This window comes from Spea bombifrons, chromosome 7 (genome assembly GCF_027358695.1).
Source record: "Spea bombifrons isolate aSpeBom1 chromosome 7, aSpeBom1.2.pri, whole genome shotgun sequence".
Lineage (NCBI taxonomy): Eukaryota > Metazoa > Chordata > Amphibia > Anura > Pelobatidae > Spea > Spea bombifrons.
Window position 1 is genome coordinate 5,885,403 of NC_071093.1, and position 24,360 is coordinate 5,909,762.

Genomic DNA, 24,360 nt, shown 5'->3' on the forward strand with positions numbered 1-24,360 from the left:
CCTTTGATGCTCGCACATACTTCCCAAGTTAACCCAGCTCCAGCTCATCTGGTCTCTAAACAACTCCTTTCATGTGGTCAACCCACGAGCCATAAGTACAGCTACACAATCACGCCACTGTACATCATCAGCGTGAGGATGATTTGCATTTCCTCTGTCGTTTGAGCTTCAATAAGTTCTAAGCAGCATGTCTGAAAAGGAACCACCGCCAAGCTATGGGATGATTTGACTCAAACCAGATGAGAGTCTATTATAGGTTGGACTGTAAATAATAACTAATACAAAGACTCTCCAGGAAATCCTGGGGGGGGGGAGACGAACTTCAGATATTACAACTAAGAGGTCCACACGTGAGCAAAATATTTCAGACTGACAGGTCATCACAGGACGTCTTGTTCTGTGTATTCTCATTGCTTGATAAAGTATGTGTAAGTAGAATTCTAGTCGGATAATTCTCTTAAGAAGTTAAAACATTGAAAAAATTAGAATCAAAAGACTCCGAGTAAGTAGTCGAGAACAACTCAGATTTTCAGGATTAGGTAGGCTGGGAAATGGCAGGTGATTTTTCAGGTTAAAACCCGAAAGGCATTAATATCAGAACAAAAATTGTGTGGTAGGTGCTTCATGGAATGGGTTTCCATGGCCAAGCAGCTGCACGCAAGCCTCACATCACCAAGTACCATGCCAAGCGTCGGATCGAGTCGTGTAAAGCAGCCGCCACTGTGGCTCTACTGTATGAACAGGCAAATGCTCTACTGTATGAACAGGCAAAAATTTCCACAGAAACTTCTCAAAATCTTGTGGAAAGCCTTCCCAGAAGAGTGGAAGCCATTATATCTGCCAAGGTGGGACCAACTACATATTAATGTCTCTGTACTTAGAATGTGATGTCATCAAAGTCCCTGTTGGTGTAACGGTCGGGTGTCCCAATATTTTTCTCCATATAGTGTACCTTCTATTAAAAAGAGATATTTTCAACCATGTGCAAAAGGAGTGGCTACTGTATCCTTTGTAGCTCTTTTATGTATCCATGTAGAAGCTTCACGTAATTGAACACCATATCATTTTGTTTCTCCTATTTCAATGTAAATATTGTTCTTACCGTAATTGCTGGAAATATTAATGGGTTATCTGGGTTAATATGGCCGCACTGAACAAGGAATAAAGGTCAAGAAACATTTGCAACACTTTACGTCTGCTTTTTTGTATACTGATCATGCCGGCACATTATTATTTTTTTTCACAGTTTGCATCGTACTCGAATGTTACATCAAAAATCTTTCCATAGTATTATCTAGTCACTGCCAGTCATTAGCTATTTAGTTCAGCGCTTCATGCCAGCTCATCTGATTACACCCTACCAGCTAATCAACGTCCATCACTTGTGCCCTACAGCATCCTTAAAGATACTTTAGTAAGGACATTCAAGGCCACAGGTACGTGCTGAGTAAATTATTGTATAATTATGCTAACACTGAGATTACATCCACATTTGATGCTTTGCTGGAAGAAAAGAGGATTTTTTTATGAAAAGAAAAAAAAAATATGAACCTTCTTTATCAATTCTTACTCCTTTCATTCGGCAGCAAAACATTCCGACTACAAATGTATGTACATGAGGCGGACAAGAGCCGGGACAAGATCTAACGGCATAGAAGGCATAAGGTCCTATATCTACCTCTACATCAACAGATGTGAGGTACTCGGAATATCTTCCTTATGTCCACGTATTGTCCTATATACGCAATATTTTTTATGGCTATATTATTTACCCAGTCATATTTTCGATGCCACCAACAGGATTCACTTGGATTTGCCCCAACACTACTTGCTAACACTATATAATACTCAACAGACCTATATAAAAAGAATTGCCCCCAGGGTAGGACCATCAATGGATAAAAACCATATGAGGAAATCCCTCCACATACTCAGGGTGGGAGGAAGACTATGCTTATATGAAGAGAATGATTAGTGGAACCGAGTCTTTATTAAAAGTGACGTATTATACCAAGCTTAATTGCTTGTGTCTTCTTAATTCAAGGATCGTGATGAGCCTCGTTGCTCTGCCCGGGTCCTCCAAACTTTAATTGGTCACGGCAATCACAGTAAAACAAGAAAGCAAATAATTTTCCAATACTGGAATCTATTTCTACATCAAAGGCTGCAAAGATACTTTAGTGTAACTCAAACATTCTATGCCACTTTCAACTTACATACCTCGAATAATATTATCCGAATGGTGGGTGACAAACGTCACGTCCAACTCTAGACAAGACCAAGATTTTGCATAAAACCGGATAAAAACGGATGTGTCATTTCTATGACTCCTAAATAAACTACTTCATTCCAAGTGCTATAAATAATTTAACCAACGCTTATCTATAAAAGAACATACAAAACGCAGCCTCTATCTAAATAAACTGTAAAGACTAAACCCTACAACTGGGGAAAAGACACCATAATTGTCATGGAAACATAATGTATGAAGGCCCATTCAGCCCATCTAGTGTTTTCCTAAGTTTTTATGAGCCTTGGCCTCGTCTTATGCTCAAGTGATATACCTATGCTATGCATGTTAACATTCCCTTACTGTATTACCTACCTGTTATATCTATGGAAATTATTCTTCCAGCTCCATGTCTTCCATTTAATTCAGACAACACACAGTTTTCAGTGGAACTGAAACTTAACTAAAGCCACAGTACAACAAGACAACCTTACTATGTCTATCTAAAACTCAATTGAAGGGGCTCGGAGAAGGGAAAAACAATGAAACTTGACTATTCTGTTGCCCCCATGTAAAAACTGTACAGATTATTTTTGTTCTGTGAAGTTAATTTTGGGTGATGTGTCCTCTTTGGAAAATTGCAAAACACAATTACATTGTCTCCGGAGGTAATTTCATCATTAAAATTAACTTTACGGTCAGAGGCTAACAATATATTTGCCTCTGGATCGTAAATAAAGAGGTACTGCCAGCGAGTGAGCATGTATTAAACCATGACAAGCAATGAAGTCGATATTTCCATGTTTATTTTATTAGAAGTTATTCATTTAACCAGGCTTAATTGCGTGTCTCTTCAGCCTGATGGATTGATGTCCCAAAAATGTATTCTATTTTCAGGTTCATTAATTCTTCAAGGTATGTCCTATCATATCTCAAAGAACTCATCATTCATGCGCTTCATCGGTAAGATATGCGTGGAACCAAATGAGACCAGCCCAGTATGAGTCATAAAAAAACATGTTTTCCCATAACGTTACTGGGGGGAAACATGTCAAGACCCCTTCTCTGGAATTTCAATTAGCCAATATTGGCTATTTGGAGATATATATATATATATATATATATATATATATATATATATATATATATATATATTAGGGCTGCAACTAACGATTATTTTAATAATCGATTAATCGGCCGATTATTTTTTCGATTAATCGATTAATCGGATAAAAAAAAACAATATGCAAATTTTTCGTTTATTTAAAAGAATTTAATGAACTGGATGTTAAAAAACAACTTAAAATTTACATTAACATTCTTATTTTGTTATGATGTAATAAAAAACAATATTTTCAAAGTACAAGAACCCAAACACAATATTTATGAAACAAAATAACCCCAAACATTCTGAAAAGAGGTGGACTATTACTGTTCAAGAAACTTTGCCCCAGCACTTTGCACTTTGCACCCAGCACTTTGCACCCAGCACTTTGCACCCAGCCCTGGCACTTTGCACCCAGCACTTTGCACCCAGCACTTTGCCCCAGCCCTGGCACTTTGCATCCAGCACTTTGCACCCAGCATTCAGCACTTTGCACCAGCACTTTGCACTTTGCACCCAGCCCTGGCACTTTGCACCCAGCCCTGGCACTTTGCACCCAGCCCTGGCACTTTGCACCCAGCACTGGCACTTTGCACCCAGCACTTTGCACTGTGCCCCTGCACCCAGTCTCTAACTCTGCCCTGCACCCAGCCCTGCCCCCACATTCTGCCCTGCCCCCACACTCACACTCTGCCCTGCACCCACTCTGCCCTGCACCCACACTCACACCCTGCCCTGCATCCCCACCCCCACTCTGCCCTGCACCCAGTCTCCCACTCTGCTCTGCACCCACACTCACACCCTGCATCCCCACCCCCACTCTGCCCTGCACCCAGTCTCCTGCCCTGCACCCCCCACCCCCACTCTGCCCTGCACCCCCACCCCCACTCTGCCCTGCACCCACACTCACGAACCGCTCTGTGCGAATGGAGCCACTCGCACAGAGCGAACCGCTCTATGCGAATGGAGCCACTCGCACAGAGCGAACCGCTCTGTGCGAATGGAGCCACTCGCACAGAGCGAACCGCTCTGTGCGAATGGAGCCACTCGCACAGAGCGAACCGCTCTGTGCGAATGGAGCCACTCGCACAGAGCGAACCGCTCTGTGCGAATGGAGCCACTCGCACAGAGCGAACCGCTCTGTGTGAATGGAGCCACTCGCACAGAGCGAACCGCTCTGTGCGAATGGAGCCACTCGCACAGAGCGAACCGCTCTGTGCGAATGGAGCCACTCGCACAGAGCGAACCGCTCTGTGCGAATGGAGCCACTCGCACAGAGCGAACCGCTCTGTGCGAATGGAGCCACTCGCACAGAGCGAACCGCTCTGTGCGAGTGGCTCCATTCGCACAGAGCGATTCGCTCTGTGCGAGTGGCTCTGTGCGATCCGTGCACATAGACAGAAGAATACTTACCTCCGGAACGCGTCACATCCGTCACGTAGCTTGAAGAAGGCGGAGACTGCAGAGCGTGTAGCAGAAGCGGGGAACGCTCGCGGAGGTAAGTAAAAGGAGCCGAGTGCTCCAACAACGAATTGATCACTCGATTAATCGATAACGGAAATCGTTATCGATGATTTCCGTTATCGATTATTATCGATTTTATCGATTCGTTGTTTCAGCTCTAATATATATATAGCGTTTTTAAACAGACCCCGTTAGACAGTCCTCTTTTGAGGAACCTAAAAGCTAATCATCTTAGATTTTAATAAAAAAAAAAACAATAGCTGGATTGAAACAGAAATTAACTATTTTACCTAGTAATGTATAATGAAATATACAATTATGGTATTTATTTTGTTATGCAAAAGGATTAAGAAAAAGAATTCCACTAATTCATGGGCGATGGACTCAATTGTTTCATATTAAGACATTTCTATAGGTTAATGATTATACGGGCTGCGTGTTACTCTTCAGCGTGTAGAATTCTCTCTCTTTAGAATCATTTGCTTTTAGCGACCAAGAATCAGGTGCGCTGGACCGAGTGCGGGTTTATGGATGATCAGCACAACTGGAAAGTTTTGAGGGAATTCCTAAAAAAAAACAGGCCTAGAGGTGAATGATTTGTCAGCACCAATGTTTGTCATTAGAAACCAGCTTGAATGAAGATAATTTATGTCGACGTACCTTTGGACTGTGCCATGCTTGTGATAAAGGAATAAACCTAGATATTTACTGTAATATTAAAATCATTCCTTGCACGTACGAAACCTTAGATCCATGCCAAAACTAAGGGTCACAAATTAGCTTTCCGTACGGGCAACCGTGTGACATCAGAAGCAAAGGTAGACCTGTCCACGAAATTCAATTGCACGTGGTGCCTAGGAACATCAGACTTGAGATTACATGTGGTTATAAAGACATTTGAAAGACGAGATCAACCATTTATCTGCTGTCAGACTACAACACCCATTATTCTCTGCCTAGGTTCATAATGAGGGCAATGGTAGATAACGCCCTGTTCAAATCTCTGTCCTTAAAACAGCCAAAGCTTTTTTGCCTTAATACGTCTTTTTCACTATTACTTTTTTAATTCTATTTTTTTTTTTTTTTTAAGTTTACTGAAAAGCTCGCCACGCAGTTTCCATGATAACATTTTCTTTTCCTCAGAAAAAAAATTGATTGCTAAGAAGTTTTTGCATATGCAGAGTTGAAAATAATTCTCTTCCTTAGGCTCGTAATGTGGAAATGTCACTACGCATGACAGCGACTTTAATACAGCAACTCACAGCTATTCTGCCACAAGTATAAGACGCTGCAGAGGTCTGATTGAGCCGAAGGCCCGGTGTAGCCTGTAGCCTAATTTTACTCGGAGGAACATGTGTCTATCGAGAAAAAAAAGAGACTATACTTCAACGGTAACAAGACTAAGGAACATGGATGTAATAATGAAACAGAAGAGAGCTTTTGTATTATCTGTAAAGTTCTAATAAGACTAATAAGCCTTTTTTGGCAAATATTTAGTGATACAATTAGTGCAATAGTCATGGCTTGCTGCTTTTAATATCAACTTCTGATATTATAAAACCATTATGTATAATAAAGTATAATAGAATTATATATTAACATTTTTATTGTAATATTTGAAAAACTGTACTAGTAGCAAAGATTTGCAGTAATACAGCATTACTGGAGCATTTATCAGATGCCTGTACATTCTCTCGCTCCATTAATTGCGAGATTTGGCTGGCATTGGTGGCAAAGGGGGGCAGAACATAACAAACAAAGGAAGAGAGTGTCTTCACGTTCTACATCATGAAAACCATTATGATGACCCTAGAAGCAGTATAAAAGTGGGAAGAACACTTCTTACATGGACTTCACCATTAAAACATGGTTAATGTACGCTTATGGTAATCAAATTAAATAGAAGGTTGAGCACGATATAAAAGGTATAACTTGGGAGTGATATCTCCCACTGAGCTATTTATTTCTTAAGAGGAGTGGGTCCTCAGAGACTGATCCGTAACCACAAGGCTCTACAGAGCTAACTATTCAGATATAACTCTTCTAGTACATTTAATTATCTTTTATTTATATAGCGCCAACATTTTCCTACATCGAGGAAATGACCTCATCGATCCATCACCGTTATACCACCATCAGACCCTGCGTTAAGAGCGATCCCTTCCCGTACGAGGGCACAATACTGTCATCTTTACTATAGAATTTGAGCTCGGAAAAGATTCCACTAGAAGTAGTTTTCCTCAGACCTTCCATAAGCAACAACAACATAAACTAATACACACCTCGTTCTGTGTTGCAACAACTCACTAGTATGTCATTTTCACCTCATCACCTCTCCCTGACATGTTGATCTTTGCACCTTCTCTTTCGGAGTTCAATGACTTATTCGGTACCATCACACCAACAACATCACACCTTGGTGGCTGAACTATGTGATTCATTAACGTTTACCCATGCAAAGTATCTGGACGGTTTCCCTCTACGGGACCTGAAGACCATATGCCAGGTTACCTTTAATTTTCACGTTAGCGAGTGATTGACACCAGAGTTTAACTGGAAATTAATTTATGGGGCCTTTGAGATTTTATTTAATATTATTCTCGGCAACATCGCAAGTTCAAAGGAAACCTATCGTGGGGAGGGAAGTGTCATGCCCCATGTTCGCAGCACAGTAAACAAAGACCAATGTGTACAAAATTGTGTTCATACTTGATTTGTATGCAGCTCTTCCAAATATAGGAAATAATAGAGACATTTACTCTACACAAAACAATTAAGCAGTTCTTACTTACTATCTATATAAATAATTAGCTCATAATACAAGATAAATATCGATTTATGAACCCCTAACGTGATCATGGAAGGTTTGGAGAACTTATCATTCAGCAACAAAACCTATGAGTCCCATTTCAATCAATGAGAGTCCCTGAGGCCTAACAACCATGATGTCACAGGATGAGGCCTAACAACCATGATGTCACAGGATGAGGCCTAACAACCATGATGGCACAGGAACAGCTAGCTATATCAAGAGAAATTCATTGTTCAACTTGCAACAATGTTTCAAAGTTAAGTATAAAATTGTTTGCTAAATGAATAATTATGACGGGGTGATAGTTGCAGTTTCCAAAAATAAGTGTTTTTTTGCTGAATCACAAAACTGAAACTGAATTCTTACAATTCTGCAGAAGACTAGGGAAAGACCCCAACATCCAGCATTGTAAAAAGGGGTGTTTAAAAAAAAAAAACACAAAAAAACCCCATTGGAATGCTGACACAATACAAAACAAAAAGTATTTAAAAATAACTATTTTTACTTTGTAAAATAGCTTTTAGCAATTTAGAGCATTCTTTCAGCACGAGTGTAATTTAATTGAGTCAGACAAGCCTAATGGAGAGGTCTAACGGCACTAGTAACAAGTTGGGGTAGTAACCAGAAGTCCGTCGAATGTGTGCCTTGGGTGGTCTAGGTCACTCTCACACAACGCTTATAATCTAGGCCATATAGAACCTGCGCACACCTTCAGCACCAGAGGGGTGTGCAACATACCAGCCAGTCAATGGTCAACTATCAGCTCAAGTTGCTTAAAACCAAAAATTAAAAAAAAACCTTTTTTTACCAAGGTTTGTAACATATATGGACAGGTGAAGTTACCCATAACAATCCTAATATTCGACATCTGGAAAACACTGCATTAAAGCTTCCCCACAAGAGTCATCAGGAGGGAGACGCTCGACAGGCAGCGGGAGAGAATGATTTCTTTAAACAGGTTGCTTTAGAGATTTGTTTGACAGCTGTGTCTATGTATGTAACTATCCCTTATCAGGGTGAGTATAAAAAAAACTTACATAAATAAAAATACCAAGTCCTCCTCATTTGGAACCACAAATTAAAAATATCAAGTCATACAAAGAACCTGTTTCTAAATCCAGAGTATCACAGAGTTTTCAAAATCTACTATATATCTATCTTTTTTATATACACCAAATTATCATCCATATAAGTGCCGACATGACCTAATCCAAATAAATACAATTTCTTTATAGTTATATTATTTTTATTTATAATAAATATAATTAGATTATTATAATGTTCTATATGTCTGATAATAAGGTATGTCTAATATTACAAAAAAATGAAGCATTTAAATTTCCCTTGACAAATATGACCTCTTTAACTATAACTACAATATTTTTGATATATATTTTATTAAAAGAATCTATGTAAATGTGGGAATTAGTTTTAATCACGGGAGTAACGTGAACAAAAAATATTTTCTGATCAGGATGCTATAAATATTATCTTTCAGAACTTGCCCACCATTTCTGTTATATTTTCCTTAGCATTCTACTCTGTTAATGATTTTACAAGCTTGCAGTTTGTCTTTAAAATATACTTTTCAGACTTCAGGGAGTAAATACATTTGAACATTTACCCTAGAGGTAAATCTAAGGGCCAGGGTTTGTTACAAATAATATCTTTTATCCATGTGAACAGTTACCTGGGGGGCAGTATACAATGTTACACAGTATTTTTATTTGCAGGAGATAAGCTATCAGACCTATTAGAAATATAAACTTGAAGCTATGTTGCCATGTATAGCTTTGCTAGCGCCACAGGGCTCTAAAACGCATCTCCTAAGAGATGATGTATTTTTGTTCTTGCTGAAAGCTTGGGAAAGACAAAAACGAGGACATTTAACTTTTTTTTTCTGCATTATTGGAAGAAGGCTTCTGGAGTCTACATCACTTGTATTTTGGTAAACTAACCTCAGATGGGCAATTAGAAAATCACAGAACAAGCTAAAGACTTATAAAATTTTGCTACAAAGTCAGAGTTAAGTTATTTATATAAGCCGATGTTCTCCAACTTGTGGCACTTGGGGGTTTTGTGTGGCTCTCGTTCCTGAAAAACACTAAAGTCCTATTAAATTGCATTATATATTTAATAACATCCCCCACAGACTATGCAAGTGAATGGCATGTAGTCATCACATTAAAGAAGTGACGGTGTCATACCATATCCCTTGTGCCAATAAAGTGATGCCCTCATAGCCATGCTTGTGTGCTCAGTGGGTTAGAGTACCAGTGTCAAGAATGGGTAGGGAAAAGGTTCCATCCCTAAATCAGTGGGGACTATTCACTAAAGGGAAAGTTGCCAGGAGGATCCGCAGGAGGGTCGTGTCTCAGCTCCTTGACTTCACCATACGTTATGAAGGGCCATTTGCTGTGAGTGTCTGCTAAAGGAAGAGCTTGGCCAGTCCTAGCTAAATCTGTGAGATTTCATCAGCCTTTGAGTAATGTATCATGCAGCGCCAGCTCCACTGGACAATCTTACCCGTTTGGCCCTTCATGCTAAACAGTGAAGAAGTTGCATCCATGGGACCTATTCACTGAGGGACAAGTTGGCCAGAGACTAGCTCTGTGATGAAACTTTTGATCGCTCACAATTCGGTAACATGTTGGAAGGGGCAACTTATCCTTTCTGCCAAGAGAAACCCACTAGGACCCTGGAATCTCACAAAAAAAACAAATGAGTAGAAACTGCAAGCTTCTTCAATTAGAGAATGGGTTGAAACTGGAGTAGATCCGTCAGATTGAAGGATTAGTGCTTACAGCCTCAGACCAGTATACCAAATATACTTGGTTCTATTGGCTGGGGTTCCTTCACCTTATAAGTTAGACCTGTAGAAATGCCACCATTCCCCTCAATTTTAGTATATCGAGTACAGATGTCTGTAGTATATAAGTACGGATCTCTGTTCCTTCCATTTTCCCCGTAATTTGCATATCCTTGAACAAAAAGGTACAAACGACTAATGTATATTTACATCTGCTGTGCATGCAACACGCATGTTGTTAACATGAAAAACAATAAAACTTCAAATGCCAAAAAAAGAAGAGTAATAATGACCCGCTCATTTCAAGAAGAACTAAAAAAATTACTCCTATCGAGTAACACTACTTTTTTTTTTGTTTGTTTCTTTTTGTTTTTACTTCCTGTTACAAAATTACCAAAAAACTACAGGCAAAAATACATCCAAAAATAATAATAAAAAGAATATTGACTTTTATTGATACCTTTAAAAGACACATAATGAGAAACTCTGTTGTAGTTAAATTATGTGCATCCTGCAAGGCATGTTTATAGTTAGGTCTGCAAAATAATGAGCAGACATAATAGATGCAAAGAACATTTTAAACATGTGGTGATGAAAGGATACATTAACGTTTCATCCGGTGTAAGCTTTTACCTGCAAATGGGCAAGTCTGGGGGAAAAAATGTAAGCCGATACGTGTGAGCATGTTGAACCCACCTGTTCGAGAAAGGCTGAAGCATCAATCAAAATTAACACCATTTAAGCCAATTTTGGTTTCCTGTCTCGGCATAGGTCATCAAGGACAGATGGTCTGAGTCTGACTCAAATCTGTTCTTCTAGATACTTTCATAAGGCTCAGATATGGGTAATAGGGAACCAATCAGCTTTCCCTGATTTATCACAAACAATACTCAAGATATATAGATGTTTTAAAAGATAAACTGCAGCGAAACCTGGGCTGTTGCTTCTAACTTCTCATAAATAAAATCTAATGGATTAACTTACCGTTCCTAGTTAATACTCTGTTTAAACAGCTAAAGGGTTGTTGTGCACTGTTTATTTCAGTATTTGTCAAAACAGACTTTAATAGAGTTACATATTTATCCGTTTCACAGACGTGTCACTTTTCAGTAACATTTACTGTTTCTATTTTTGTACTCATATTGCAGTAAATCAAGTATGTATGTCCGGAAGAATTTCACTCTCTCTCTCTCAATGTCTCCGCTGACCACTTCCATGTCTACTTTTCGCAGCTCCACTTCTTGTCCTTCTATCCTCTTTCTTCGCTCACTTTGTCCCGGAGCGCTTACGCAAAAAGGGGACGGCCTTTCCCGCATTCCTCCAATTGGGGGAGAGGGTTAGTTTGTAGGCCCCGCCCCTTTTGAAGAAGCGCTGTCAACGCAGCCAACTTTGTTTGATAATTTTATAGCGGTCGTCGTTGTGGCATAATACGCAGTCTGCTATCCCAGATATGACTATAAAATATTGTTTCACATCAATCCCTACAAAGGAGTGCAAAGACATTTATCTTATTTGGTAATTTATTAATCTCCCGCTCTCTTTCCTTAATACAGGGCGCTCTTAGGGTAGTCTTTCCCTATACTGAAGTTTATTCACTAAACATTAACTCATCCACGTACTTATGTTTCAATGAAAAACCCCTTAGGGTTATACAAAAAGTTAGTTAAGGTGTTTCAGAGCAGGTGGTGCTCTCCATCTCTCTGTATAAACATTACACTATACATTTTCTACACACTTTTCTTTTTAGAATTTACAAATGTAAATATAAAAGTTGAGCAGTTGAGAAAAGTTGAGTATAAAACCATAATTCCTGAATGGAAGGATGATCCCCATTCCCTAAACTGTAAAAGATTATATTAAGTGAAACCATAGCTGGGCTGGTAACATTCTCGCCCCTTCAATAAAGTGTTTTATGACAAAGAACAGGACAGTCTTGGCTTAGGTGCAAGTTAACGCTATAAAATTAAAAAAATTTTACTACTAAAATCTCAAATTGATTTCTCAGTATCATAAGTCTTTGATGGTGTGCGTGACAGTGTTTTTTACGCACATAGGTAATCTGATGAACTGCAATTAAATTATGTTAGGTCAATGCAATTTAGGTTTAACTAATGGGGTGTGTGTCTGAGAGTTATGTCTGATGAGTTTATTCTAACTAACACAGGATGTCTTGTGATGCCGACCTTGAAGATTCAGATAACCTTGTGATACGCTTCAGGACATTGCTATGACAGAGATGAAAGAGCATGCCAGTCTATTTTTACATACAAGTTTAAAATGCCCCTTAACAGCTACAAACAAAAACTTTGGAAACTCCAACCGCAATGATAAGAGATTTAGTTTGAGACATAGCAATATCACACCTTAAAAACAAAAACAAAATAAAAACATGCATTTGTGAGTCACTAAGCTGTTTTTGTGGAAAACAAGGATGTTTCTAACTGTAACATAATTGCAAGAGTTTTGTAAAATGATCAATTGGCTTTTTTTTTTTACATGAATTTGCGAACACAACGTGCCTATGGAACACAGGGGTGATGGGAGTAATAAAGGCCGTTTGTACACCTATGAAGATATTCTATTAAAATACAATAGTCATTTACAGCATTAACCCCATCTGCTCTGGATTTCTAATCCATTTTGTGTTATTTTAATTGAAAAAAACAAACAAGGCATTTCTAAGTGACCCCAACTTTTTTAATAGTACTGTATAAAAAATAATGTTTTTTAAAAAATATTTTTTTTTTTCTAAAACACTTTCTACATCTGTACACAAGGCTAGATGAACGTGAGAAACCATTCAGGAATTATGGTTTTATGCAAGCTCAGCTTTTATGTTTGCATTTGTAAATTCTAAAAAAAAAGTGTGTAGAAAAAGTATAGCGTAATATTTATACAGAGAGATGGAGAGCACCACCTGCTCTGAAACACCTTAACTAACTTTTTGTATAGCAAACATATCCCATGGACACTGATGCACTATTTAATTATTGTCATTGTTGTTATTTATTGTAGTAAGAGTTATACCAGTTCTAGGATGTTACATCCAGAATCAGGACTGGCTTCTGACATGTGGTATATAGCCCTGTCCACCAGATACAGGAAATACATCAGTGTTTGCAATATCCTGTTTAAGGAATGTAAGCTTGTGTTTCACAGCTAAAAGGCTATGATGTCAGCTCTCGTATCTTGCACATCGGAGATTAGTCATGGGAGATCACATCCTCCAGGGGCCACTAAGAACTTCTCTGCACAATGCTAACAGAGGAAAAGCTGAGATAAAACAGTTTATTTATAAACTATAAATGTCCTATAGCGGTTTAAAAAAACAAACTACTCTGTAAATACAACAAAGCACTGAAGATGACGTGGTGACCTCTGAACACAGGCCTGGTATTTTACATTTACTTTGCACGGGAATAACAAAAAAATAACCAATACACTCCGCTTCCAAGCCAGTAAACTGCATACATAAGGGATAAGTGTCAAAAGGTAGAGGGGAGTTTTGCAACACATGGTATTAGATATATTATCACTGGGAGGGATATAAGACTAAAGCTATGAGCGTATGCTTTCAGTGGTTTATGAAAATTATCGACATGGGGTCTTGCGCATGTTCTGTCTGAATTCAATTATGTGTGCCCAGACTGCAAATTAGTAATTGGCTGTAGCCAGAATGATACATCTCACAGTTGAAGGCAAGGGAATAAAGCTAATTCTTGGGTGGGATTACAATAAATACATGCATTAATTTGCAAAGTGGGAAAAAAATTGTAATTCTTCATTTAATTAAAGTGCATATGATGGCTGGAGTGTCCCATTACCAAACTCCTAATACGCCCTCCTCACCTGTTGGTTCTGTAAATCAAATTGTTGTGTTATTTATGACTTATGTCCTTTTTACCTATTGTACAGCGCTGTGGAATATGTTGGCGCTATATAAAACAATAAATAAATAAATGATGTGCAACAAAAAAGACTTTTGTAACTTGCAGATATAACCAATCAAACATATATTATATTTTAAAGCATATGTTTTACCTGTAACTTTCACTGGGCGGGATATTTTGCATAAAGTACAGAGCAGACGTCCGTGCTCTCCAGTGCCATTTCTTTGCTGGAAGACTATACAGAACGCTATCTTCAATTTCTTGATGCAGCAGATCCATGAGCTGCTTGTGGGACCCTCCATAAAAAGCTTCTATCAAAAGGAGAGACATCTTGGTGATTTCTTAGTCCTCTTTAAATTCAAATTCAAGACCTATAAGTACAAAGTGAAACAAGCAGGAAAGTTAAACATGATAGACTGGCGTATAAACACATTAACAAAAAAACAGACCTGAAGCAAACTTTAGTGCCGTTTCAATTCTATTTTCTACAACTATCAGTTCAATAAAGTACATGAAAAACAGATATATTTAAGAAATAATAATATCTGAGGAGCTGATCATTGCTGTCACAGTCCAAGTTTAACCCTTCGTGTGAATAACGACTGTCAATACTAATGGCCAACTGGTACATGGGAATGTATGAATGATGGAGAAGCAATGGAATACACGACTCATGCACTTTAACTCGTTTAATTCTGTACATGCATTGATCTGTCAGGGATGCCCCCATAGTCCATAGAAAGGCCAGGAGGCGGGTATCACCTCAGCATGTACATGTAGACTGAATGTCATGCCAACATGAGCCACTAACAGTGCACTGGCATGAAGAAAGGATGCAGAGGCTACGGGCGGACATGATGTATTAAATGATGTGATACATTAAACCGTCATGGTGAGGAAGGACGGTGACACAATTCTGGGAGACGGTAAGGGGGCAAATACCATGAACTGGCAGCTCGAGAGGGGGTAAACAGTGCAGCAGCATGTTCAGGACACAGACACAACGGAGACATCCGGCGCATGCGTATTACGTCACACGCCGCCTCAGCTCCTAAAAGCCGAAGCTCAGCTGGAAAACCCTCCCCTTTCTGTGAGGTGCGCGAGAAGGGGTGGGGTCACCTCAGGACATCTCGGGAGAGGCGGTCTCGGGCTGTTGACGTCACCGCGCCGCCGAACGCTGAAGGATTCAGGCGAGTGAGGAAAGGCAGAACGTATCTGCCAAGTGTCCTTGTTCAGGAGGGACAGTCCCCCTTAATGATTCAAAGCTTTGCACCCCCGTCGCCCCTCTTTTCTAGGGTTCTGCAGCCCTAGAAACCACAGCTGTGGGTATAAAAAACGACAGGGAAGGGGGCCATAAATAAAACAGTGTAAATAAAGCGCTTTCTAATTTTCCAAGTGGTTTTACTCAGGCGCAGGTTAACACATTTTCCTCCAACCACAAGTGCCCCTCGTAGAAATGGCGGCATTTCTGTGTCATACATCCCGAGGGGACGCAAGAACGTGCAGGAAAATGTAATGAATTGTATGTTTAAACAGAGTATTCTCCTAAGCACCGCAGCGGGTCACGGTCACATGAAACGTTGGTGAAGCCCCCGGCCCTCCGAGATCCTCCGACGGTACTTAATGATATCCAAGAATTAGTTACCGCGAATGTATTCCTCCAAATATATTCCCAGAAATTATAATGGGGGAAAACGTTTCTTTAATGGGTCCGGTCTACACACAAGAAAAGAGTCCGGACTTTGCTTTTGTTTAGTGAAGTTATATTGTAATAAACAATAGAGAAAGGTTACTGTTTGGACATTTTCTTATAAATATACCAGGGGAGTCTCTGGGATTGACCCGGAGTCTCAGAGGGAATCGCTGCTTCCTAGAGTCTCAAGATCACCCTCCTCTTTCTCTGGGCATGGAAGCAGCCTATTCCGGACCAACCCTGCCCCTAGCCCCACCCATTTGTGAGACTGGCCCTACCCCCTCTTGAAGCCACTCCTTTAGGAGAGAGTGCCGAGTAGCGTGCCCTGGGTGTGTTACAGTGCTAATTGTACTTAAGAACCTAGGGACTTGTTAACTCAAGCAGGGATTCAACTCACTAAATTCACTGCGCGAAGGGCTGAGTTAGCCCTGGATAATGCATAGTTCAATCAGGTGACCGCAATGATTTAACATTACATTATACAGGGCAACCCAGGTTCTTCTTGAGGACACTTCCTGGGGTTGGACCTTCATGATGGACAAGCCATCCAACTCCTGCCTTAGGGAATAAAGCCCTTCATATTCTTAGCTGTTCAGTGTTAGGACTCCCGAGAAAATGGTTTAATAAAAGCTTTAATCAGTTAAATTCTGGTTTCCTGAAACTATATCCGAAGACAAATAAGAGTAAGAGGACAATCCTTACAGGATGTCCTAGCGGCCCAACAAAACAAACGTAGCACATCTGCAAACCTGTCTGACCTTCGCAGCGGGGAAGGGACTCAATAAACGAGTATGATGAGCGTGCTCTGAGTGGGCTGAGTGCTGGAAGCACGGGTAGGGTGCGCATTTTTTTCCATTTACAGGTACGTGTTTGTTTCTCACCCGGGGATAATTGCTAAGGGATGTGCCCCGTGACGGCTCAAAGCTTTCACACCATCCCAATGATTAATTCCGTGGACATTCCCAGGAAATAGGACCTTCTGTGACATTTGGTCTTTGGTTGATAAGCTCAACAAACTGGAGCTACACCCCGGGGAGGTGAAAAGCAAAAATGAAACTTTGCCATTGGCACTAAATAGTTAATGTAATGCCTCGGTGAGAGCGATGTAACAAGGAGGTTTAAATGGGAGTGATTGTCTTAATTGTGTGCACTTTTGTTTCCGGCATGTGGACCATCTGTACCTTTTGCCTTCAGTGTTGCAACTGTTTGGTCCTTTGATGGAGAAGACCTGAAGGTGTATTTTACCCCCCCCAAAAAAAAACCTCCTTTTTGACCAGGTGTGTAATATAAACATTTGAAAATGATCTGTCTTTTCCAGTAGCGCCCACATGGGGAACAAAGAAGGGTCAGAAGGAAAAGTACAGAGCACCGAGTTTGACCAAGTAAAAAGGCATCAGACTCTCTTCATCCCTTGAAGACAAGGCTGCAGAGCTGATTCCAAACTGACTCTTAGCTTATAATGTTTTGCTATTGCCCAGGTGATATTTTTAGAGCCTACTGAGGAGTTGGTAGATAAGTGGAACAGGCTCCCAGCAGAAGTGGTAGAAGCTAATACAGTGCGGGGATTTAAACATGCATGGGATAGGCATATGGCTCCGAAATCTAAGATGAGACCAACCACTGACGGAGAGAAACCTGGATCAGTCCACGTGGGGTTAAAGGAACTCCTTGGTATGGTTATTATGGAAGGAAAAACGGCAATAAAATAAGAAAAACAAACAACGCAAATGGAAGAGCTTTTAGCAATCAATAAAATTCTTAACACCTGAGAAAGTGACGGTGCTTTAGTGTCTCCAGTAATGAAGAAATGTGCTGGAGATGAGTCCGTCCCTGTGAAAGCCGACCTTAAAACGATTGTCTAAAAGTCAACGATGTCTACACGGCCAGTAAGCTGGACAGGACAGACTGCTTATAAAAGATGTTTCTTTGAGTTGAATAGTTGAGGGGTGAGATCTGCTCTTCAAACCCCAGATTACAATATTCAGGGAGCATTATGTGGGACACAAAATAAAATGTCAGGCTCTGAATGTTGGTGGCATATTGTCATCCTGCATTGTCTCAACAGTCTCTGACCCAAGACAGCTACAGGGACTATCCAGGAAAATATGGTCTGTTGGCAACTATGAAGTCACTGTGTACTAGTTTAGAAAAATATAATGTGTGCAATGTGTGTGTCTGTATATATATATATATATATATATATATATACAAATCCATTACTTTGACTGTATTTTCTTTCTAACGTGGATCTGGAACCATGTTTACTGTGCATGATCCAGTTTGTCTTATAATATAATATCTCTTGATACGAGCAGCGAGCTTTTAGCGTCCCTCGTCATTATTATCACCTGTGCCGGCGGCTTTCAGGGCCATGAAAACGTGTGACGGGTATTTGCGTCTGAAGCAGAGGTGAGAAGAGGCTTCAGCGTTTAATGCTTATCTGCCGTGAGACGTTAGACTACGCGGCTGACCTTAGATGAGTCGTGAAGCTGAATGCGCGAAGTACAGCTAGCCGAGATTAACCTTTTAGGCACCAGCGTCTAATGCTGCAATTCATTACTAGTCGCTGAGCTACGAAGTGTTAAGTTCAGCCCAACAGTGCCCATACTAACAGAAAGTTGTTTGTAAAATGTTTGTTTTATTGTTCTTTTACCCATAGTGGGTATTTAGTGGTCCCGGTGCACGTATAGGCAGTTGGTACCTACATGATAAAATGTATCACTGATAGTGAGCTGCGAGATGCGGTGGGAAGAGAGTTGTCAGCCGATCTCCTTTTTTTCCCTTGTTGGGGATAGAGTGGCTACACGGCGAATTGACTAAACTGTGCGTCTGTAGGAGAACTAAGCATTCCACCCACCGCTATATAGTGATGTATATATTAAGCCTGTCCCAGAGCAGAGCCTAAGCCTCCCATAGGGATCTACCTCATTTAAGTTGTGCTGCCACACCTTCCAACTGTCTCGCTTTACGCAGTACAGTCCCGATTTTGCCGTTCTGTCCTTCTCTGGGCAGAGGTAGAGCTCGGTGGAACGAGGGGATTCGGGAACACACTTCCACGGTTCTAATTTTAATTTACATTCTGTGAATGCGCAGAATTGTCAGTTTGTGTGACGCTCTACCTCCCAAGTTCTGCCCCCCCCGCATCTCGATTCCCCGGGGTAGAAGTTGGGAGCCACGCATGTCTTGGCGTCCTGCCTTAGAATGACATGCATATTACCTCTGCAGTCTAAACCAGGACCAGCTCCAAACCAGAGAGATCTCCCTTATGGGTATCAACGTATAATCCTTGGAGCTGCCACGGTCCTGATCCAGGGCAGTGCCCCGTTAGCTGAGTGCCAGAAAGTGACATCATAGCTCAGCACTAAGTGTGGCCCCTGAGACTGCCACCCCGACTCCCTACACCCCCTACTCTTACAACCCTAGCCTTACCCACAATGGACCAGAATATGCCTTTGCACCTGAGAGGACCGATCACGCAATGAAATGAAAGGGGAGTTAAAATTTTAAAAAAACCCAGCTAACTCCTGGTTTAGTGAACAAGCCCCCAAATGTGTTTATTTTATGCATATCTGCCAAGTATTTAATTTGTCAAACCATATACATTTTTTCACATGCTAAAAATGCCATAATAAATTTCTGTGACCTCAGAGGTTTCTTCCTCAGGTAGAAATGCCAGAGAGATCCCATCAGAGAGGCCGGTCCTGATAGCTTTACATGTTTTGTTTTCTTTATGTTGGCCCAATAAAATGTATAAAATTCAACTAAAGATTGCAATATACCAAATTACCAATACCTTAGAAGGAAAAAGGTGTATTATTTTAATAATGATTCCACAAACCGTCAGAACCCCCCCCACGCACACACACGGTAAATTAATTCCGCAAGTTGTGTGCATAAACCCATGACATCATCATACTCATTAAGCTCAACAATGTGGATCAAATGACTCGGCAATGCATTGACCCACACATGCAACCAGTAATAACACTATGTTAAAACATCTGAGGGGGGGAAAGAGTTTAGCTATGATGCTGTAAGAAACCGAAACAAAGGGGGTTTTCCCGTGTAATGTGACGAAAAGCGATAAAAACTGAAATATACGTCTAATATGCTAAATAACAAAAGTTCTGCACACCTACCTTCAGAGCTTAATCATCAGGGAAAACCCATCCGAGGAGGATTCTGTATTCGTTTCTCTGATTTTATTAGTGTTACTTATTGTTTTATTTGTTTTCCTGTTGAGTCAAATATAAATATATATATTTAAATACTTTGACTCAATTCCACTTTTCTAATCCCGAAAAAATGTTTAGTAAGATTTCCAAGGGGTTCGGTAAAATGAGCAAGACTACCAGTGTACAAAGTCTGCCTGGATCACTAGCCAGCTCCATAACACTTTTATTTTCTCTGGACCATAGGAATGATGGTGAAGGAGTCGTCGCCAGAGGCTTCCCTTTAACTAATTATTTTTTCTTTTTATTTATTTATTTATTTATTTATTTAAAACTCTCTTTTCCCATCTTCTCACTTTACCTGCTGAACAAACAGGAGTTAGGAAGCTGCTGGGTCGGTAACCTAATCAGCATTCCTCAGTGAGACAACAGCAGTGAAGCAAGCGCCAATTGCTTCACTGACATACCTGTAAAATACTGCTCTTTTAAACCCTCTATCAGTATTTATCTTTCCCTTCTTTTCTTAATCCTCACCTATCTTCTCTTTAAGCCTATTTAAGTCTCTTTTTTTTCTCTCTCTCTCTCTCCCAATTTTTAACCCTTTGCCGGTAAGTTTACTACTGCACTTAATATTGTTATTATTATCATCATTATTATTTGTATTTAATTATTATTTTGAACCTGTGATGTCATCGATGTCATGGGCTATCGGAGACAGGCTTAGCACCGAAATGCTAGGGACTGAAGAAGTTATTTAAAACAACCATACAGATTCTACACATTCTGCATGTTTAATAAAGCAAGTATTTCTGTGTGAATCAGAACGTAATATTGCATAAATGTAGTGCGACAAGAAACAGCTATTCAAATGGAAAAAAAAATGTTACAAAGCCTAATTAATTTATTCTTTTAACAGTTTCATGAACTTTATCCATGGTCTAATTAATGTTTTAGATGCAAACAGAAACTAAAATTGTGTTTTTTTTATCCTACGTTCTGCAAGGTTCACCACCCAGGACCCAAGTTTATTTTACACAATATATAAAGCGTACATTTTTTTATTTTTTTGCTAAAATATCTAAACCAATTAAGAGCAAAATGATTTGAAGAATAAATATATACAATATTTTTTTTTAACTGGATATTTTTAGTGTTACTTTGTAAATATTTAATTACGGATTTCTTCGCGTTCAATACTCTGTCTGCACTGTATATATTTCAGCATTTTCTTTTTTATTACCCACGATCCTCTGCGAGTAAAACCACATCCATAGTTACAGTTTCAAGGGCTGTTTTGTAAAAACACTGTCAAAAATTTCACAGCTAGTGCGCACATGTACGATTTTGGACGGTTTTAAAAGAAAAGAGAAAAAAAAAAAGTACCCCCATAAGCCTCAAGAACACTCGACTGTACGGCTTCCAGGAGAACATTTTTTTTTTTCATGCACATTTTGGAAATATGTGAGACCAAGAAAAATAAAAGTTAGGAGGAGGAAAAAAAAAATCCTATTTCTCCACGCCATGAAATCTCATCCCTTTTATTTGGAAGAAACGCGTTGATTTATGTTATACATTTGTTGCTAATAGCCTTCTACGGCCGGTCAGCCGGATCAGTTGTTCTGGCACCAACTTCTCCAGTTTGAGTCATTTCTGTGATGTAGCATCTGCTGTTTTACAGAAAAGGGAACACGGCATTGTTGTATCAGCACTTTCACAATGAATAGTTAAAATTGATGGAAATATGTCAAACAGAGAGGAGTATTTATAGAAATCATTTTCTCAGAATCTCGAGGGTAGTGTATTTGTTGTACTTTATATCGGCCAAATGTGGTCCGTTTATTCTCGTTGTTCCGCATCGAAGCTGGGAACGCCAATGGTGCTTGTTTCTTTGCGTGTTTTTTACCGCAGAGGGCCAACCGTTGGAAATAGGCCCATTTCAGAGCTTCCCCGATTCCCGTATTTTGAAAGTACAAACCAAAGAAATCAGAAATACATCATCTTTATTGTCCTTTCCTCACCCTTCTTCTTCACACAGGACCCCCTACCTTCATTCGCTTTATCTCTCCTCGCTACTCCCAAGAAAGCATTCCTTCATGCATGTTATTCTATTTCCTTCTCACTATCCCTGTTCATCCTTCGAACCGGTGACATATCCTGGCCTAAGCCAACTAGGGCCCCCGATGCAAAACTGGGGCGCAGGTCACCATCCTGGGTGATCGCCCCCCCCCCAGTCATATCACGATTCCTTGTAGTGAAGATGGTGGCCGCAGAGAGCAGTGGCTAGAGGGGCTGCTTCGAACATATTATTATGCTCCTTCCTTACTATTTCTCAGTAACCAGGCTTCATTCCTTCACTATTTAAATCGCACATCTCTCTTGTTCTTTACCAAGGATGTTATACCTTCACCTTCATTATTTCACCCCATCTTAATCCTTCACAACCTACCTTAGGTGTTCACATTCCTCAGTTTACCACTTTCCTCCATCAACACAATATCCCTCAAGGTTTATTCCTTTGCTTACTCCCTCTTCAACTTTCACCTCTTACCATGGCTTCATTCTTAATTTTCCCCACATTGCCGCTCCCTTCCCTCCCTCTTAGCCTTCTTTCCTTGTTGTTCACCATTATTTTTTCTTGATTTACCAACGAATCCTCCTTCTATCCATACTGTCAATAATGCCCTTCTGGTTTTCATGTCCCTTCCCGGCGCCATATTCTTCCCTTTTCTACCAGCTGATACAGAGATATACCCATTCATTGTTCACCTTGCTCTGGGCTCATCACACATATTGTTTTACTTTCTGTGATAGCAGAAATGTTTCCGTAATTAAAACAGAGAGAATTTTATGTCTGCATTGCTCTAGAACCTGTTAGTGTATCATTAAACGTGTCAGCCGATTCCCTATATTCCCTTTGTCAACCTGTAGCGGTTTCTTTTATGAGTAGCCGTATAGAATTACAAATTGCGTTAAAATTCAAATTAAAAATATAGGCAATTCATTAATATGGTCACAGATAACGAATATCCTTACCATTAGTAATATATTTCCCCACAGAAGGAACCAAAGGTATATATAAATAGCTTCTTTTCATTAATTCATTAATTTCAGTTTATTCTGGAAAAAAAAAGAGATTAATGGGCAGAAAAAAAAGATTCTGGGCCAGAATGAAATTGAAAGTGTTTGATAGCGCTGGATCCTGCAGGCATATTTGCTTAGAGTTGATATTTGAATTATATTTGGAAACCATGCAAAGATTATAAATTGTAAAAGGCATTGCCGAATTAATGCAAAATCCTTGAAAGTGACATAAATTGCACAATTTCTAAAATCAGCTTAATGTGTCCACGGCACATACTGCACAGTGATTTTCTCTGCTTTCATAAAAGTTCCACTTATTGAGACTTTTTTTCTGTTTCCTACCAGTCACATAACGTTCTAATATTTAAACGGCCACAATGTTTATATTGAATGAATTGTGTGAAATATTTATATAGATTGTTGCGGTGCACGGCTGTGGGTTAGCTAAAGGTCTTGTAGGTAGGACATACTGAAGTGAAATAAATATAATGTATTAAAATTAACATACAGCATACATTCAAACATTACATAGCAACACAGAAACAAAAATAATTGTGTGTGTGTATATTTCCTTGGGTTAATGTTGTAAATAATCATTGTATCTGTTAATATAATGTCTTCGTAGGCGTACAGAGGCCCTTTATCACTCCCATCACTTCTGTGTTCCAACAGCCCTTTATCACTCCCATCACTCCTGTGTTCCAACAGCCCTTTATCACTCCCATCACTCCTGTGTTCCAATGGCCCTTTATCACTCCCATCACTCCTGTGTTCCAACAGCCCTTTATCACTCCCATCACTCCTGTGTTCCAATGGCCCTTTATCACTCCCATCACTCCTGTGTTCCAACGGCCCTTTATCACTCCCATCACTCCTGTGTTCCAATGGCACGTTGTGTTCACTGATCCATGCTTAAGTTTAAAAGGCTAATTGACGTTTAGAAAACCCTTTTGCAATTATGTTACAGCCATGAAAACAACTAAGTGACCCCGAACGGTCGTGTACATACATATAGAACCTGCCGGCAGATCAGTACATCTAGTTTGCTTTAATCAGTTCTTGGTCTCATCTTATATTTAGGAGCCATATGCCTAAATTCCCTCA

At 39.8% G+C, this 24,360-nt stretch overlaps 1 protein-coding gene across 1 annotated transcript in view; it reads right to left on the reverse strand.

Annotated features, from left to right (window-relative positions):
- GTDC1 (glycosyltransferase like domain containing 1) overlaps window positions 1–15,319 on the reverse strand; it is an 82,075-nt gene extending 66,756 nt beyond the window's left edge. The window contains exons 1-2 of the mRNA XM_053470822.1: window positions 15,253–15,319; window positions 14,462–14,681 (exon numbers count right to left, since the gene is read on the reverse strand). Of these exons, the coding sequence (XP_053326797.1) occupies window positions 14,462–14,640 (179 nt within the window). The 5' untranslated portion in view covers window positions 14,641–14,681; window positions 15,253–15,319. The remainder of the gene's footprint in view (window positions 1–14,461; window positions 14,682–15,252) is intronic.
- Between the last annotated feature and the right edge of the window lie 9,041 nt (window positions 15,320–24,360).